General features: G+C 36.2%; 1 protein-coding gene across 6 annotated transcripts in view; it reads right to left on the bottom strand.

Moving 5' to 3' along the window:
• LOC143225584 (four-jointed box protein 1-like) overlaps nt 1-17,609 on the bottom strand; it is a 141,832-nt gene extending 124,223 nt beyond the window's left edge. For 5 of the 6 annotated variants that reach the window (XR_013013936.1, XR_013013938.1, XR_013013935.1 and 2 more), the window contains exon 1: nt 14,107-17,609. Coding sequence is in view for 1 of the 6 variants with exons in the window: in XM_076455282.1 (XP_076311397.1) it covers nt 14,756-16,546 (1,791 nt within the window). In the remaining 5 variants the exon portion in view is untranslated. Of the gene's footprint in view, nt 1-12,894 lie in introns of those variants that run through there. The other variant, XM_076455282.1, reaches the window with a different exon arrangement.
• Between the last annotated feature and the right edge of the window lie 2,134 nt (nt 17,610-19,743).

The raw sequence follows: 19,743 nt of genomic DNA, 5'->3' as shown, positions 1-19,743 counted from the left end.
CGTGCTATACTTACACACACACGATTTTTATTTATATATGTTTCAATTATACTTAAAGCGTCGTACTTTAGTACCTGTATTTGTACAGTATTTGTATGACGAGTGAGCGGTTCCAGCTTAAAATACAGCACGAGGAAGGCGAAAAAATTGAAAATACATTTTCTTCTGCACTCATAAAAAAGGACACATTCTAGGGCCTTATCTCATGGTCGTGGGACGACCACTATTTAGGCACCATTTGTGAAATAGCTCCCATATTTTATTAGTACTATGTCTGATTATATTTTTTATTACTGATAAAATTTTGAGTCCTAATACTTCGTATGAACTACAATCTTTTGGAGTGTTTGAATTTGGAGGAAATATTCATAGATTAAAGTTTCTCTCGCATGCACGAACCACACCATTTTCATACTATCATATTTTAAAGTGTTCTAACTTACTGAACCCTTGCTTAAAGCCACAGTGATTCCACCTGTCTTTGCATTTTCCACTGGATTTCTGAATTTATGGCAACTTTGCTAATATTATATTCAGGCGTCCCTAATTTTGAACTACTGACCGAGGAGAAGCAGTTACTCAGTAGCACCCTACCAGCCATCATAGACGACAAGGGATTGATTGAAACTATTTTCATGCAATTACAGCTTAATGTGGGAGGAATATTCAGTGGTATTACAGGATTTGAACTCGCCACATCTTGGAAATACAGAGCTCTAACATAGAGCCAAACAGTGTAGCTCGCTTATATCAAAGTAAAACTGTGCGAAATTACTAAAGGTAAAGCTAAAAACAGTTTTAATATTTCGTGTTTACCTTAATTAAAAAAAAATAATTTGCAAAGAAATTTTAGTTAATATGGCTATAGCTTTAATAGATACATCATATACAGGGATCCTAGTATGCAAAAATGGCGTATAAATTAACTTCATATTTAAGAATCTAGCAGCCATGTTTACGAACAGTGCCTTTCCTCTTTCAGTTTACAAATGGCATACCAACTTACATCTAGCTACATACGAAGAACAACAGTTAATAACTATCTTACCAATGTATTTGGACAACGTTACTAACTGAAAATGGGCCTCTCTCACAGAATTAGTGTATTAGCGTTTAAAATCGTCAACAGCTGAAATAGACAGTCAGTCGTCTAGACAAATGCTCCTACACTCAAAATCACTCCTTACGTCATACAACTATCCATGCTCCAGCCTAAACTGAAATGCTTTTGGTTCACATCACTCTCCAGATTTCTGTTAATTATATTGCAATAAGAAAAAGGGCTCGGCATGGCCAGATGGTTATGGTGCTCGACTCGTAATATGAGGATCGCGGATTCGAATCCCCGTCACACCAAACATTCTCATTCTTTCAACCGTGAGAGTATTATAATGTGACGATCAATTCCATTATTCGTTGGTAAACGAGTATCCCAAGAGTTGGCTGGGGGTGGTGATGACTAGCTGCCTTCCCTCTAGTCTTACACTGCTAAATTAGGGTCGGCTAGCGCAGATAGCCCTCGTGTAGCTTTACGCAAAAATTGAAAAGAAATAAATCATCAGAAAATTTAAGTTAAAAACAAGAAATTCACTTTTCACGTACTGATTCTTCTGGTTTTAAGAATTTCACTGGACTCGAATCTTCACTATACCATTGTCAGTCACCCATTGGATTTTGTACTGTAGTCACCTCCTAATTACAGCTTGCACGGTATATAATCCTCTACGTATATGATTTTAACGTGATTATTTTCGTACCTGATTGGGACAAATGCTTGTTTTACAATCTTACTTGTTACCGACTGCCATTCAATGATTTGTTTTCTGTTTATTTTCTGGTCCTAGGGTTTGTGGTTCGCTCGTTCTCTTTTAATTAAATACATTAATCTTTAATTTTACGATGAATATACATTTTTTCAAATTTTGGTCATGCAATGATTCTGATATGGTACTATATCTTTGTGCATGAAGGGATATGTCTATATTTTTACGGCTCCTACTTTATTACATAAACACTTATCACAGAAAAAACAATAACAATCATTCTAGTCAAGATACCACCAGAAAAGGCGTTCACGTAACATACCCTCTAGAGTGAATCATTATTGGATACAGTATTTCTATTATATATATGATCGCCTCAGATATTTTAAACCTCTTCCTTACACTCAAAGATGTGTATTGAAGAAATGGCAGAAAACTGCTGAAGATGCGTGAAGAAATGGAAGACTGCTGTGGATGCGTGAAAAAAATGGAAGACTGCTGTAGATGCGTGAAAAAATGGAAGACTGCTGAATGTGCTTGAAGAGACGAAAGGCTGCTGAAGGTACATCAAGAAATGGAAGACTGCTATAGGTGCGTGAAGAAATAGACGACTGCTATAGATGTGTGAAGAGACAAAATTAAACAAAAGACTGATGAAGGTCCATTATAAATGGAAGACTACTGGTAGTTTGTGAAATTTCAACTTAAATACACTAAATTAATCACCTCTTTCGTTGTAGAAAATCTTTGAAATTTTTTTGAAACGAAACCATACAAATGAGCACTAAATGTATCACATAGAACTTTATTAAAAGCTCACCACATATTGTTGGAAATTTCAGAGAGGCTATAGCAGATAAGCTATCCATCAAAATTGTTGCTATAAAGTGTCGGCTGTTGCGGTACCCTAAGAATTTAAATTGGGTTAATTAAACATTAAAAAACTATCATATGAAGCAATGAATTTCGTTACCGTTCATTTATTTCGGAAGAAATTCCTAAATTTGGTGGGGTTTTTTTGCTGAAAGAATGTTGAGCTAATATTAGTACAAGATCCTGTTTTAACATTTGTAATTCAAGTCTACAGGTATGGAAATCATGAATGCCTTGTCATCTGGTGAAATAATGGAGGATCTATGCGTTTACAGCTCAAATCTATGGTATATGACTACAACTTAACTTCAAAGCGACGGTCAGCATGAAACAAACCTTGAAATCTCACTCTACTTGAAGCTATTTTGCAAAGGAATGACGGTATGTTGCGTCCAACATGCATGCATACACAGTGGCGAACCACGACAACGTTTCTCTGTTTTATATGAATTAATGTACCGATATTTTTATAATATTATGTAATTCTGTATGTGTGTCTCAAGTTACGTTTTTTTTGTGTGTGTGTTTCAAGCACAAAGTGTTATAGTCACTGCTTATCTTGGGTAGTGAGCTCCAATGTTTAAGGTGTAAGCCCTCAAAGATATGAAATGATGAGTTGATAATAATGTTAGCTAACCTTAGTGATTTATTTTATTCTATACTAGTTCTTATGCTTATCACTATCTGCTATCACAGTAAATATCTGCAAAACTTTATTCAGATATTGTATTTATCACGTACTGATTCTCTTCCATAGATATTTAACGTTGCACAGAAATAACGTGCATTTGTATCTGGCTCTTTCTAAGGACTATTATATGAATAATAAATATTTTTAACACTACATTCTTTATCTATTTCATTAGAGGTTTTTCGAGTAGAAGAAAATTCTATAACAGCATTTCACTCACTATATACGCCACATTTACTACTGACTACAAGTTTTGCTAACTAGACTGACTGGAATACAATAAACATAGATGTGGGCGGAACACTACGTATAATAGTTATAAAACTATACAACATTTTTTTATTTGCATCTACACAGGTAGGTAGTTCTGTTTACACAACATTACAGTACTAGCTGGAGTACTCTTCCTCTGGGCAGAAGTTATGTAAACTCATGATTAATGAAAGGTTAACTTTTGACATGAAAAGTTGCTTCCTTATACGTTCTTGTAAAAACTACAAAACTCGAAATGTGAAACTTCAAATTTTATTGAATCTTTGTCAGGCCCCAACAAACCTTCATGGTTTGTTTGGTTTGTTTTAAATTTCGTGCAAAGCTACACGAAGGCTTTCTGCACGAGCCGTCTCTAACTCAGCAATGTAAGACTAGAGGGAAGGCACCTAGTCATTACGAACCACCGCCAACTGCTGGGCTACTCCTTTAACAAGGAGTAGTGGGATTGACCGACACATTATAACACCCTTACGACTGAAAGGGCGAGCATGCTTAGTGAGATATGGATTCGAACCCATGACCCTCAGATTACGAGTCGAGTGCCCTCACCACCTGTCCATGTCTGGCCAAACAAACTTTCATACTAGTTTTAGTGAAGATCTATCTACACCCTACGAACTGGCCCGGCATGGCCAAGCGTGTTAAGGCGTGCGACTCGTAATCTGAGGGTCGCGGGTTCGCATCGCCATCGCGCCAAACATGCTCGCCCTTTCAGCCGTGGGGGCGTTATAATGTGACGGTCAATCCCACTATTCGTTGGTAAAAGAGTTTATTCCTCTGAATAAATTGACAGGTTAAATTGTCAACAAACTATCCTTTGTAAATACTATCGATATCAGGTACTATTACTTCGAGCGTTACTTACGTTGATAAATTGTTGTTGTTTTGAATTAAGCACAAAGCTACACAATGGGCTATCTGTGCTCTGCCCACCACGGGTATCGAAACCCGGTTTTTAGCGTTGTATGTCCGCAGACATACCGCTGAGCCACTGGGGGACCTATTGAAACATATTATTAGCGAGTTTAGGTCACCTAAAACTATTTATTGTTGAAATATATATAAAATATCTATGTTTCAGTTGGCTTCTTAGCTTGATTAAAGGTCTGAAAAATTTGTATATACAACAAACCAGATGACAATCGTAATATTCAGCACAGAAATGAATATGTTTATATGTATTATAGTTTGTTTGTTTGTTTTTAATTTTGCACAAAGTTACTCGAGGGTTATCTATGCTAGCCGTCCCTAACTTAGCAGGGTAAGACTAGAGGAAAGGCAGCTAGTCATCATCACCCACCGCCAACTCTTGGGCTACCAACGAATAGTGGGATTAACCATGATTTTATAATGCCCTCACTGAAAGGGCGAGCATGTTTGGTACGACCGGGATTCGAACCCGTGACCCTCAGAACGCCTTAACCCACCTGGCCATGCCGGGCCATGCACTATAGAATTTCTTCATCAGTTCTCTTCTTACTGAATCCCGAATTTACCAAAATTCCCTCAATTAATGCACATTGTTTTTTGTAAGTTAATATAACTTACATATTAGAGCAAGTAAGATTGTTTGTGTTGTTTGTTTTTTTGAATTTCGCACAAAGCTACTCGAGGGCTATCTGTGCTAACCGTCCCTAATTTAGCAGTGTAAGACTAGAGAGAAAGCAGCTAGTCATCACCACCCACCGCCAGTTCTTGGGCTACTCTTTTACCAACGAATAGTGGGACTGACCGTCACATTATAACGCCCCCACAGCTGAAAGCGCGAGCATGTTAGGTACGACGGGGATTCGAACCTGCGACCCTAAGAGTACGAGTCGAATGCCTTAACACACCTGGCCATGCCGGGCCTAATGCACATTAAATAACCTAAAATAACTTGGCTACAAAAGTATTTGTTTATCCATCATTAACCACATTTTGATTGGTGGAGGTTACTTGTAACAGGATAATCAAATGGAAGTTTCTTATTTTCCTGTTACAATAAGATAGTCAGATGTAAGTTTCTTATTTTCCTTTTATGTTAACATAATCAAGTGGATGTTGTTTATTGTATTTTCATATTAAGATAATCAGGTATAATTTTTGTTTTCCTTCTATATTGAAATAATCTGATGATTTGTTCGCTATTAAATACAAAACTACAAAATAGGTTACTTGTGCTTTGCCCACTGCAGGTATCGAAACCTGAATTTTAGCATTGTAAGCTGTATTACCAATAAATCATTTGAAGGCTAATCAGACGACGTTTTGTTATTTTACTTTTACGTCAACATAATGTTTTTTTCTCCTTTAAATTTAAATACATATTAAGACTATTATTTATTCCCATAGTGGACTGAGCCAGACAGCCCGATGTGGCTTTGCTATACGAAAACACACACACCATTATTTATTGCTTTCGGCACGTTTCAACGCCAAATAAACATTTTTATCGCAGTTTTATGATTGTAAAGCATTTATAATTTTACAGATTTCTTTTTCCTCTTTGCAAGAATTTGGAACATGCACCGACCGTAAGATGTTCTTGATTTTACATCTGAATTCACAAACTTGACAGATTCGTTGGCGTATTTGAAGGTTATAGATAATAATAAGAAGGTTGCATAATTCTGAAGATTTATATGCTTACTTCCTATCCCATAATTAGTGTCTTACCTCTCAAGTGCTTTTATTTTGGTTTTAATTGTTCTCTACGCTTTGTCTTGTTTATTTCTCATGACCTCTATCTCGAAATTTTCTTTTCCATTAACTAAAGTTTTACAAAATCCATTCGCCCGAACATCCAGTTAATGAGAATATGCGAGGTTCAAGGCGTAAAGCTGGAGGGGGAGGGAGGTATTGAGGAGGAGGTAAAGAAAAAGTCGACCGTGCCCAACACTCGAAATCTTTGGGTCACGGGGAAGTCGTTTGGGCCGTGGGTCGGACAGCGTAGGGTGGATTGTCGACTCGACGCGGTTCTTCGGAACTGGCCGCCTGAATTAGAACATTTGTGGTAGACGGGTGTTAGTAGGAGTCTCAGTATCCACCCTCTGAACGAAAACCTTCACGCAATTTTTCCCATTAAAGATAATAACCGGAGGCAACCCGCTGAAGCAAGTTCTTGGAAATTAGGAACAAAATCAAAGAATGATGTATACAGTCTGTTAACCGCGCCATATCTGCCATACCTTGCGCCGATGAGGACTTTTATCCGATATCAGGGATACGACAGACATAGTAGTGGTAGTTAAAATCGCAGACAAAAATTGTTTATTAATGTATTGAACAGGACGTTACTTTTACATGCACCAAACAAGCAAGGTATAAAGAACGTTGTACTGTTGTTTCACTTGGCAACTAATACAGTTTTGCAAAACTTTAAATAAAATGTTCCTGCTGGTATGTCTCGAATAGTTTTAATCCACATTGGAATGACTCCTAAGCGAGAGACCTTGAAACAAGCAGCAAATTAAAAGATCTAATTACTGTGTATGTGTTTTCTTATAACTAAGTCACATCGGGCTATCTGCAGTGTCCACAGAGGGGAATCGAACACCCTCATCTTAGCTTTGTAAATCCGTAGACTTACTTCTGTGCCAGCTAATTATTACTTTTATTATTATTTTTACCTTTATTAGTGATACGTTTTATTAATTTCGTACATTGTGTTATACAGTTATCTCTATTTCATAGAAATGCATTAAAACGTGTCCTTTAAAAACCCTAGTTTTAAAATACATATGCTAAAAGATAAATTTCGTAAAATAAGCTAGCTCTACACTTAGCATCCAGCTGTAACAAAATTATACTTTAATTTTGTGAAAGCATGAAATATTGCAATATTACAATACTGCCGCACTTTCATGAAAACTCAACAAACTCTAGTGTTCAGTAGTTACTTAATAAGTCAAGGCCATGACAACAATAATCTTCACGACAATTTCACTGCAAGAATAACTCCAGCGTTACTGTAACCACAACAACATCAATAACTCTTTTACAGTGACACTAGGCCAAACATGGCCAAGTGGTTAAGGCGCCTCGTAATCTGAGGATCTCAGGTTCGAATCCCTGTCACACCAAACATCCTCGCCCTTTCAACTGTGAAGACGTTATAAACGTACGGCCAGTCCCACTATTTGTTGATAAACGAGTAGCCCAAGAGTTAGCAATGGGTGGTGATTACTCGCTGCCTTCCCTCTAGTCTTACACTGCTAAATTAAAGACGGCTAGAGCAGATAGCCCTTGTGTAGCTTTGCGCGAAATTCAAAACAAACCAATAAAATGCCTTCTATATGGCGGAACCTGTGTAACGCGGAAGGAAAACGTTTCGCAAAAATCAACAAACAAACAGTGACACTAATTTCGTTATCGCTCGTACAACAAAAACATTGTTGTAATTGTTATAACACTTTTACTATAGTGATAATCTACTAATCACTGCTGCAACGATCCCATTGTTGTGACAACAACTTACTGTTTATTGTCAAGCTCAAATCCACACAATGAATTATCGGTGTTCTGCCAATCGAAGATATCGAAACCTAGTTTATAACGCTATAATTCTTCAGACTTTTCGCTGAGCCACTGGGACGGTGTGACATGGTTATGTATATATATATATGTGTGTATCTAGCAGTACACTAATAGCCTGTATAATATTGTTGTTGTTTTGAATTAAGCACAAAGCTACACAATGAACTATCTGTGCTCTGCCCATCACGGGTATCGAAACTTTAAAATGTGTGCTGTTCTCTAACAGAAATAATTTACCATTTAAAAATTATATAAGAGCACTGAAAAAAAACCATAATGTTTTCTTTTCTGATACGATGACTGGCTATTCTTTGGGTTTCTTGAAGGGTTAAACGCAATTTACAACAGTAAAATTTCAATCAAGTTCTGCCCTTAGAACAATTTTCCGGGTCATTAGTTGCGCTGAAACTGCTGACCATGATTAAAAATATAGCAAGCTTCCGCAATTTCCACTGTAATAAGTTCCTGCAAAAGAAGGCGAGGTCAGTGTTAGACGACACATTTTTCTAATAAACTCACACAGATTCCTTCTACTGAACGCAGTCGTTGATTAGGAGCTATAACTGGAATCATGTGAACTTTTCACTTGTTAGCCATCATCAGTTCCAAATCCTTATTTTTTATCTAGTTTAAAACACTAGAAGATTGTCCGAAACTCATTTCAATGACGTGTTTGGTTCCAGGATTCGTTATCGTAACTATAGCTTTAATTTTCTGAATTCGATCGTCACTCCATCTGTGCTCTCATAAATGGTTTGCTATGCATTTTTTTTCATTTCGTTGAAGAACAAATCAAATCTTGAAATGTGATTTTCTTCTTCAAAATGTTGTATCGTTTGGTTCTGTATCGCTTAACAATCTTAATATAGGAAAATCTACAGAAAGACTGTGACATATTCATTCTGTTGAAAGTCTACTAGCGGTAATACATATTGATTAGTTGAGAGTTCATTGTGAATCAAACATAATGGTACTATACGTATATTTTATCATACAACGGTTCGACTCCACGGCAATGTGCCACTGCATTAACAAGTGAAAAATGTATTTGTAATAACCCAATGAATAAGATTTAGAAAAAAGTATGGAAAATCGTGTTGAAAAAATTCATTTAATGAATTCTCACAGAAGCCTACAGTATTTTCACAGCTTAATATACAGCATGTAGCCAAGCTTTATATTCCAAACTAAATATTTTTATGGATACATTTAGGGGCCCGAACGTGGCCTAGTGGCTAATGGGTCGGACCGTGAGTCCAAGACTCCTGGTTTGCGTCCTATTGTTGTAACCGTGAGTGCCTCATAAAAGTGACAATATAATCTCGCTTTTCACCCAAACAAATCTATCAGTTCAAAATTAAGGACGACTAGCAAAGATAACCACTGAGTAGCTTTGCGCGAACATCAAAAGTAAAATAAGTTTGGGGCCATTTAAATAAAATTTTGGGGATATGTATAACACCACGTCAATCCCATAAACCTTCTTTAACTGGTATGACCAAATTAGTTATCATCTGGCTGGAAATATTGATACTAATGATGGCTAGCCAGGTATGGTTGGAGTTTGGTAATAAGTTTTTCAGGATTGCAAAAACAGACTTTGACATCGAATTTTCGTGTTGCTGGTCCACCTAAAGATACCGGAAGCACCATCTTTGAAGCTGTGTTCATACCCTCACTCACAAGCTAGAAGGATAAAACGCGACGCACGTCCTCAGGTATCATGGGCGGGCGTCCAAACGGGGTAGCTAAGGGACTAATTGGGACAAATAGAGGGGCTTTATCGGTACAATGGGCCTGTGACTGCATTTGGTGCTTTTGTATTATACGGATTTCAGTCATTTCTTTGGTAATAAATAATCTAAAGATTGTTGAGCAGAAGCTAGTGAAAATAGTAGCAAACATTATATGGTTCATAACTGGCGTAAACTGAATTAAGAAGCGTAATTGAGAAAAACTACAACATAATTTATAAAAACAGAAACCACGATTATCTAAAAACATTCAACTGATACTACAGACAAAAACTGGCTAAACACAATAATTTTAATAAATAAACAAAGAAAAGAACATGTTACGCTATACATAAAGAATGACGACAAGTTATGGCCTCAGTGTAATAATGTTACAACTAACATACCGAAGGTCTCACGTTAGAAGTTTATAACATAGTATACCTATTAACTTTTGAGTTCGAAACGTTCCAAGTGGAACATAAAAAGAATTGATAATGTTGTCTCGAGAGTCCTTATCCTTAGTCCTCAAATTTATCATACTAAACTTCACGGGTGAGCTTCTCTTCTGAGAAGTTTCTTCAAATGCTGTGTTTACGAAGCTACCAAACACTTGAGCAGCAGGCGAGAACTGCATAAGTGTTCAGGTGTTGCACGTACATAAACTGAGGCTATGCACTTGGTGAAGATGATGGTCTTTCAGCAAACCTACCGTATTCGTAACATTTTGAAACCGAGGAAATTACTTATACCATGTGACGTAACACAATAAAATGTATAAGAATTATAACGGTGCACCCTTTAAATTATGTTTATTTTCTTAAGAAATGAAAGCAGATATATATATATAACTGTTTGCACGAATTCCCGAATTCTAGATATATCTCAATTGAAACAAGCAAACATAACTCAATTTAGCTATCTGTAAAGAACTGTTTTCACTGGCATGTGTTTAAAGCATATTATTAGGGGACACAATTCACATTTTACTATCCTCTAGGCTAGAATAACTTTTAACAGCTCGTTAAGGTTTCGTGTGTATATTTATTTGTAAGTGAAACACTATCATTAGTTAATGGCCATAAATGATGTACCATCAATGCGTGTATTATTTTATATAAATCGAGGTCACGAAGTTCACATTCTTCTGACAAACAAGAGGTTATAACAGCATAAGAATTGGAGCTACAGCAAGAGCTGCAACTATATTTACACTAGTAAGGGAGGGAGTACGTGCACACGGATACACTGTTTTAATGTGGCGAACACATCACAGGATAAGGCATAAAAACACAAGACACCTACTTAATAAGGATATGTATTTTGTTATTGTATTTTTCATAGGTGTTTTCAGTCCTAATGCATTTCAGCATTTAAACTTGCAAAAAAAAAAGTTAAACACTAACCAAGGCTCATTTGGCTTGGACCAGGCGTGGCCAAGTGGTTAACGTTTCAGGCAACTCAACGAAAGATCCAAAGTTCGGTTAGGAGAGTGTTATAAGAGTGCCAGTCAATCCCATTATTCTGTTCAAAGCTGGACATAGACCTTGTGCTAGAGAATACTACTCACTGGTTGCTCCCCCCTAGCATTAATTGAAAAATAGGAAAGTCGTTTAGCCTCATACACATAAGGTTTCATACAGATTGAAAATACCACCATCAGGTTGTTTTTTAAGTGATTGTGCATCTCTGTTAATATAATTGTGTAGAAATACGAGCAAATTTAAAAGCGGTGGCTCAATCACCGCTGTTACTCTCATATAAATATCTAAAAAATGTTTTCAAAGCTCAGCTTTATTACTAACTACAGTTTTGGCATAAATTTAAATAAAAAGCCTACCGTTATTATTGATAGGCGCTTAACGTAGAAATTGAACATAAAACCTAACTTCAATATTTGCAAGTATTTAATGTATAACGCAAACAAACAGAAAGGGGCAAAATTGTTAATGTTTTGGTTTTTTAATTTCGCGCAAAGCTACTCGAGGGCTAACTGCGCTATCCGTCTCTAATTTTGCAGTGTAAGACTAAAGGGAAGACACCTAGTCATCACTACCGACCGCCAACTCTTGGGCTACTCTTTTACCAACGAATAGTGGGATTGACCGTCACATTATAACGCCTCCACGCCTGAAAGGCGACCCTCGGATTACGAGGCGAGCGCCTTAACCCACCTGCCCATACTGGGCCTAAATTGTTAATGATACAAACTTTTCTTGGATAACAAACAGAAAGTAAGATTACTCACATGAGCCTTTTGGGGAATATAAACAAAGGCACTAAACTTTTAATTGAAATTAAAATAAATAAAAAAATATGGCATATAGCTGTGCACATCCGCTCATTGATAGTAATAGTGCATTCAACTAAATTTTGACTATCACAACCCACTGCACTATCTTTGTGTTCGACCGTTAATATAAATTTGCAACAGTAGGAGTGGAATGGTTTAGAAAGGAAATAATTGTCCCTATGACGAAACACTTGACTTTTGAGTAAATATCTCGAAAGTGGTGAGAATTAGAACTCTATAATTAACGATAATTATTATTCTTAATGTTTGCTGTTTTGCATAACAATATCTTAGGGATATTTATTAGACCAATGAAGATAAAATTAAGTGAACATTTTAATGTGCATTACAACGTAGGCTTTGTACTATTACAATAAACTCAATGGAAAATAACGTTGTTACCAAGACTTGGACAAATTGTAAGTATCAAACACAGGAAAACCAAAAAGTGTGTTGAATAAATATTCAATAGACAAAGTGTACAAAATTTTTACTCCTTTCTAATAATGAAAATCAGCTAAAATTTGAAACTTAATAATTATCCACGATAAAATCAAATTAATGAATGCTAGTTTAAGGAGCAGAAACAATTATATAAACACTTGAAATGTTGTACTTTTGTTGTTGTTGTGCTATGTTTTTAATTATTGAAAGCTGTTCTTGTATTTAGCAGTCGTGTTAATGAGCCAATACTAAAACGCAAAACGATAAGTTGTTAAGACGAGAAATACGATAAAAGTTTAAGTGCAATCCATACCAATTTTTTTATTTTGACATAATTTTTACATCGTATAATTAAACAGTTATTTTGAACTTAAATATAAAAATGACTTACAGTTATTGTAATACGTTACACGAAGTGACCGTTTTCAGGAAATAAACTACATATTGCAACCAAGTTGTGTACCTTAAGTATAGGCCATGTGTTAAATCGTAGAAAGGTTTGTAATAAAACATTTGGTTTCTAAATATACTAAAACACTTTTTTATTTATCATTTCTTACGATTTCCATTTCTACCATAATAAATAATTAACTAAAGAAACTGATACATGCTTATATATATATAACAAAAAGAAACCCTTACAGAACAAATGTAATTGAATGGTCATAATGATCACCCAGTATATAGGGGTCATTATTAACGAGATCAGTCAATCGATAGAACCTGACAGAGGTTTAAAGTTAAAAACAAAACCAAAATAACAGGTTCTGGAAACAATATGAAGCAACATCATTTTTGAAATTTAAAAATGTTGGACAAACTCTAAACAGTTTTTACTGGTATGGATAAATAACATGTCATGTGCTTTTTCTTCTCCTTCTTAGGGACTGACATCTTATTATGTTATGTATACAAAGGTTATTAATCGTGATATTTCATCAATTTATGGTTTTGAAACATATATGAAAGTAATTTACTGAATTGCTATGTTAAACATTTAATCTATAGATGACAGCTGAGATAACGTGCTCTGAGCAAGACGTTTTAGGATTAATCAGGCTTAACACATTGCTAAGAAGTATGATAGCTCTATGAAGCTGAGACTAATTATCTACTCTCTTTGATGAGTTAAGAGTATTGAGCCTCGTGATTAAAACCCTTTACCCCAAAGCTACAAGGTTCAAGGCTGTTTCGTTGGAAATTTGGTAACTTATGAACTAACAAAAGGATAAAGTACTGATGAGTGAAGGTTTAATCTGAAAATTTAAAATAGTTTTATTTATCATAGCCACAATTTCAAATCTCACATAATACTTTACCATTTCTCAACCATGTAAATTCTAGCCAGCTTAAATTAGTCAGTTTGTTTTTCACAATTGCATAGAAAAGCATATACAAAATGGAATAAAAATCTTACATTTGGTTAAGTATATATACAAACTTTTACAGGCAATTCATAAGTGTTTGTACATGAGTTTTATAATAATATACATAATAAGAACATGCTTCCAGACTTACCAAATTAACTGCATCGAAGTTAGTTTTTTTACTTCCAAGGTGTACTTGAACTAACAAGAAAAGTTCATAATAAAATCTTTGATGTCTTTATGAAATCATAGTTTTTGAAGTAAACATGTAAACACCATTCTGGGGGAGATGATGGTGGTGGTTAGGGACATACGTATATAGATTGTTTCTCCACACATCTGGTTGACAAACGAAGTTGCAAACCTGGCCGACTGTCAGGAATGTACTAACGTCTCTCGTGGTGGAACGTAAACCTCCCTTCCCCTCTCCAGATAAGGACAGCAGACACCCAGGTAGAGTTGTTCCTGGGGGCTATTATATCACATTTTGAGAAACACGTGTTGGGGAAACGGTTGTCCTGTTCTAGCTGACAGATTACAAGATCAACATCAGCCATACAGCCACACCTAGCTTTAAGCTAGCCGAACCTAATCTGAGGATTTGAGAGGTGATAAATTTACAACAAAGAGTGGTTCCAGTTACTTTGTGTTGTTTCGAGTTCCAGTAATTACACTTTTTTTTATATTAGAGTTACGTGATGTCTCCTTCCTTGTATAAATTTTAATTTTTGCTATTCACACCTGTTCAGTGCTAGCACTAATCACTGTTGAGTATTGATTTGATGTTCATCTCTACAGGATTAATTAAACATTGCTTCGCATTTCTGAATCTGATCGTAAACCGTACTGATTCTATTTTTAAGTATTTTCAAACTGCGTTCTGGAAGAAACGGTAACCAGTCAACCAAACCAGGATTATATTTTAAAAAAGACAGTTTCAGAAGTTCACCAGTATTTTTAGTTCTATGTAATTCAGCTATAGACTGAGCGGTTCGTCTACGAAACACACACAAAGAGTCCAAGAGAGATCGGTGAAAATGCTCATATTTTTCTAATAGTCGATAGCCATGAAGAAGTCCCGATTCGTTGTCCAAGAACACCAGTAATCCAGACTGTTTGTGTTTAGCAAGGTTGTGTGTTGGTGAGTTCATCATCTCTGGATTCCATTGTTCGTTGTACATGTTGTTTACCACACGATCCAAGTTTGCCGTCAAATAATCAAAGACAATCAGGTCTGACCACTGGGCAAGCTCTACTAGTTCAGCCACAGTTTTATTGAAGATATCTCCGGCCACTGGGTATAGTTGTCGATGTTTGTCACGGAAAGCAGATGGGATGAAAGCAGGCATCAGGTTGTCTACAAACTTGGTCAACACGACTGGCTTTTCTGCATTCCATTGTGCTAGGTGGAGTTGGGACCGCACGTGCTCCCACTGCCACTCCTGACCCCTGATGAGGGCCAGCACGGATGGCGGCAGATTCCCAATTTTAAGAAGTCTGCTCAGATAAAATGAAAATATTTCTCCCTGAATTTGATCATTGTTCTGTCTGTAGCGGCAACAAGACTTGTTTCCATTATCAAATGTAACTAGTCTATTCTGCATTCTTCCACATCCTTCCGAGATTTTCACAATTTTTGTCTTATTTACAAATTCACACCAACTTTCTACACCATCGCTAAAACCATTTGGAAGTATCCTTTCCAGTTCTTCCGCCCAATATATCCCATTTACTATGTTAGCTATCTCTCGAGGTTCTGGGTTATTATTACTCTTCAAGAACCCCTGATTTTGAAGAGCGATCGGAGTAACGGGAAATCTCACATGGGTTGTATACACCGGGAGTATATCGTCGACACTGTTGCTGCTAATGTTGACTACGTCCTTCCTGTTCACGGATAGCCAGCGTAGTCTGGGCGGGAGAGTGGTAGTGGTATGGCGGTCTTGGATTGTGTAGCCTTTCGTTGCGAATGAACCGTAAAGTTCTGCGCTCTCGACACCTACTATAACTCCTAAATCTTGATTAACATCAGGGTTATTAGTACCTTGTATCTCACTGTTAAATTTTCTTTTAGACAAATACAGCGATTGGTCTGTACTTTTTCGAGAGTGTTCGGAAGGATCAACGCGACCAAAGTAAGCTAGCGGTGTTGATACTTTTCTACCGGTGGCAGCGACATGACCCTGCCGTAGGAAATCATTTGTCAACGCCAGGCGGCTCGTTGTCAGCAAATGAAACATGTCTCCCTGAGTAGCCTGCCCCTCCTTAACATCGGTCCTTAAATCTCCTTTCTGACTTTCACCTGCTCCTGCAAGATCGGAAGGCCGTAAAAATTCTGAGATTTCGTCACTTTCAACTGGTCTAGGAACTACTGAAGGTAGAGTTACTGACTGACTTTGTGTGAGAGGCTCTACTTTATCACTTGGATTGAGAGAAAACCTAAATATACACACCGGCACTAAGATACCCAATAACATTCCAGCAGTAAAGGCTATTGCAACTGAAGCCAAGAACATATTACGGGACAAACGGCGAAAGCCCACGTTCACTGTTCTAGGAGTGTTTCTAGTAACTGTTTTAGGCTTCAACATTCTGTGCGTCTGTCAAATGATACGTCAAAATACTTCTAAATGTTAACACTTTTACATATAGACATGTTATGATTTTCAGTACTTTGTTCACCGATATGAAATAATTATTAAACTGTAAATTTGTCGTTAACAAATGTCACAACCAGGTACTTACATTGGCAGGTTTTGATATTCACATCCTAGAAGAAGCACTAATGTAAACAAATAAAGCAGACTGGACGTCTGAATCTTCATGGCAAACTATCGAACCATTCTTTTAAATCAATGAAGGTGGTTTAACCCTAGTTATCCAGAACACGGTGTCTCAAGGCATCATATCCACTGGTCCTTTAGAACAACTGAGAATCTTTCACGACTGACTGAACAGCGACAGTTATTTCTTCGGACATAAGAAAATAAACACAATATTCTTTAACCAATGAGAATCTGACTCGTTGTCTACACCTGTTTTCTAACACTGACCAGTAAGAAACTGCCATCAGGCCGTCCTCAAACTGCACATTTCGCCCAGTTGGTGTCAGTGTCGGTGTGTGTTCGTCGGAATGTTCCCTAGAACTAGTTGCTGAACGAATGAGTCCTTTTGTGAGACTGCGTTAGGCAGGTAGGCAACCCAGGGGTCCGTCTCGTTCCTCTCCTCTGGCTTTCAATCTCTCTCTCCCCCCTGTTCACTTTCCCTTCGTTGCCATCCTCCAATGGTAGACCTGACCACTGCAGGAACCGAAAATCACCGCCGTGATCACCTGTTGTTTTAAGTCTCGGGCTTAATCTCACTGACCAACAGAAAAGGAAGGAAAATGGCGTATGAGAAATTATGTACCCTATGCTGACGCTGTAAAAATCAACATATTTGTCAGTCTATCAATTGAATTTCTTTTGATGAATAAAAAGAATACCTACACTGTTCTGTCATAGAGAGAACATTACTAGAAGAATGTCTTCAATACATTCATTCAGGTCTCAGCCGTATACTGGTTGTGGATATCTATAAATGATAGAAACAGCTAGTTGTAAACGAACACAGAGAACAGCACCGTCACAATAACATCGATATGTTTTAGAACGTTACCAAACCTGATTTTGTATGCGGTTGAATATCGCATTACACGAGGATAAGCACACTGCTCGTGACGTCACAAACGAAAACGAGGCTCGCTTTTTTTTTATTGGCGCGTGGACAGAAGTGACGAATCTTATAGCAAAAGTGATTATCATGTTGTTTTTTCGCTCACGCCTTACAGATATAGGCTATAAAGCTTGTCATTGACTTAAATATTAAATGTTTCAGATAAGGGTTACTCCGCTTACTCAAGAATAAATTTTCCACATATTTTGACAAAGTTAGTCATAAAAGCTACTTACGACTGCATTAACATTGAAACGCAGTTTAAAACTGTAAAGTTGTAGCACACGTTATTAGACGTGAAAAGCCATCCGTATAGAACATTTTTGAATTATATACTTTAAAAAGGTGTTTTGTGTTTTTTAAAGCATGTTTTTCTAATTAGAAGCTGGTTTTAGAATTGAAGTTTTTAGTTCTACTTGGAACACAACACCTAGAATGAAGCTTTACGCTTTGCTTAGAACACAACACTTAGAATGAAGCTTTACGACTTGCTTAGAACACAACACTTAGAAGGAAGTTTTACTTTCTGCTTAAAACATACCACTTAAAAGGAAGCTTTAAGCTTTGCTTAGAACATAACACTTAGAAGAAAGATTTAAGCTCTGCTTATATCACAACAATTACAAGAAGGATTTATGTTCTGTTTAGAACAGAACACTTAGAAAGAAGTTTTATGGTCTGCTTAGAATAAAACACTGAAATACGTTTTAAGCTCTACTTTGAACACAACACTTAGATGAAAGATTGAAGCTCTGTTCAGAATACAACACTATTATATTACACATGTGATATCAACAGATCAAACACATGTTATTACTGAAATCAAATATCGTGGAAACATTCTGAATCCTGCGTTCAGATACTTGAAAATGTAGCTTGTCTATCTTACTAATTTATCATCTGTGTGGTAAAGTTCAGAAGTAGTTTGTGACAAGTAACTCAAGTTTTCTATATATCTAAGCATTGTATTTAAAGCAGTAGATATAACACTGAACTTTTACAATACATTAGCTATTTTAATAGATTTTTAACAGTAATATTAAATCACAATATTTTAATACTTGTACTGTATTTTATGTAATTTCTTATAGTTCAGTAATTATTAGTTTCATTCATATACTCCCACTCTAAAATTAAGAATATAGTTTGGAAAACTTGCTACACCAAGTGCCTTTTAATTGATCTCACCTATTCTAAACTTGAAGCGTATCAAATAAACAATACATTTTTTTCTATCGATTCCTAACTACTGTATCTTATATATTATGAATTAGTAATTTGACTTTAAGGGAATTAAAAAGTCAAAACTATAGAAACTTGAAAAAAAGGAAATATATGTTATTGTTATGCAAAACAGTAAGCACTCGCCATCATCCAAAAAAGCATCATCAAAGTGTAAAGATAACCTTTATTTATCACACAACAAGGAAGATATTACTACTAGAAAAATACAAGATATTCCGTTGGGGCTGGATCTTGACGCTTCACTGATATTTTGAGAATATAATCAACCTCAATGATTTAACAAAAAGATGTAATAATTACGTTTCAGAGAAATATTTCTGTTATCAGACACTTAGAGATGGTTGTTCTCTAAGCATGCTATGTTTAATACTAAAATATAACTCCATATTAATATGAAATATGGTCCACCTCACAGAGCTGATCTTGCCTCAATGTCCACAAGAATTTTCTGAGTGGTTGTGCAACAAAATTGTGTCTTTCTAAAACACACTCGTGCAAAGCAAGTACTACATCTACTATTATACTTTACTTTAGCACATGTTCATTGCTATGATCATTGAAGAAATCGTGCTTATCTCTGCGCCATCAAAGACATAGTGCTCTAAAGGACAGATTTTAATTAGTATTTAGTTAATTTACAAGTAAAAAAATGTGATCATGATGTGTCGAGTTTTTGCAACATCACTCTTCTAAAATTCTCGAAACTAGAGACGGTAAGTTAATGTTCGCTGGTTCAAGAGAATTGAATATTAAAAAGTAAAAATGAATAAACCGAGCAATTACCGCTATATCAGCAGATTACCACAGTTCGTTTTCAAGCCGTTTCATA

Source organism: Tachypleus tridentatus, chromosome 9 (genome assembly GCF_004210375.1).
Source record: "Tachypleus tridentatus isolate NWPU-2018 chromosome 9, ASM421037v1, whole genome shotgun sequence".
Classification (NCBI taxonomy): domain Eukaryota; kingdom Metazoa; phylum Arthropoda; class Merostomata; order Xiphosura; family Limulidae; genus Tachypleus; species Tachypleus tridentatus.
The sequence above is the reverse complement of the archived record's forward strand: the minus strand, read 5'-3'. Positions and strand labels throughout refer to the sequence as shown.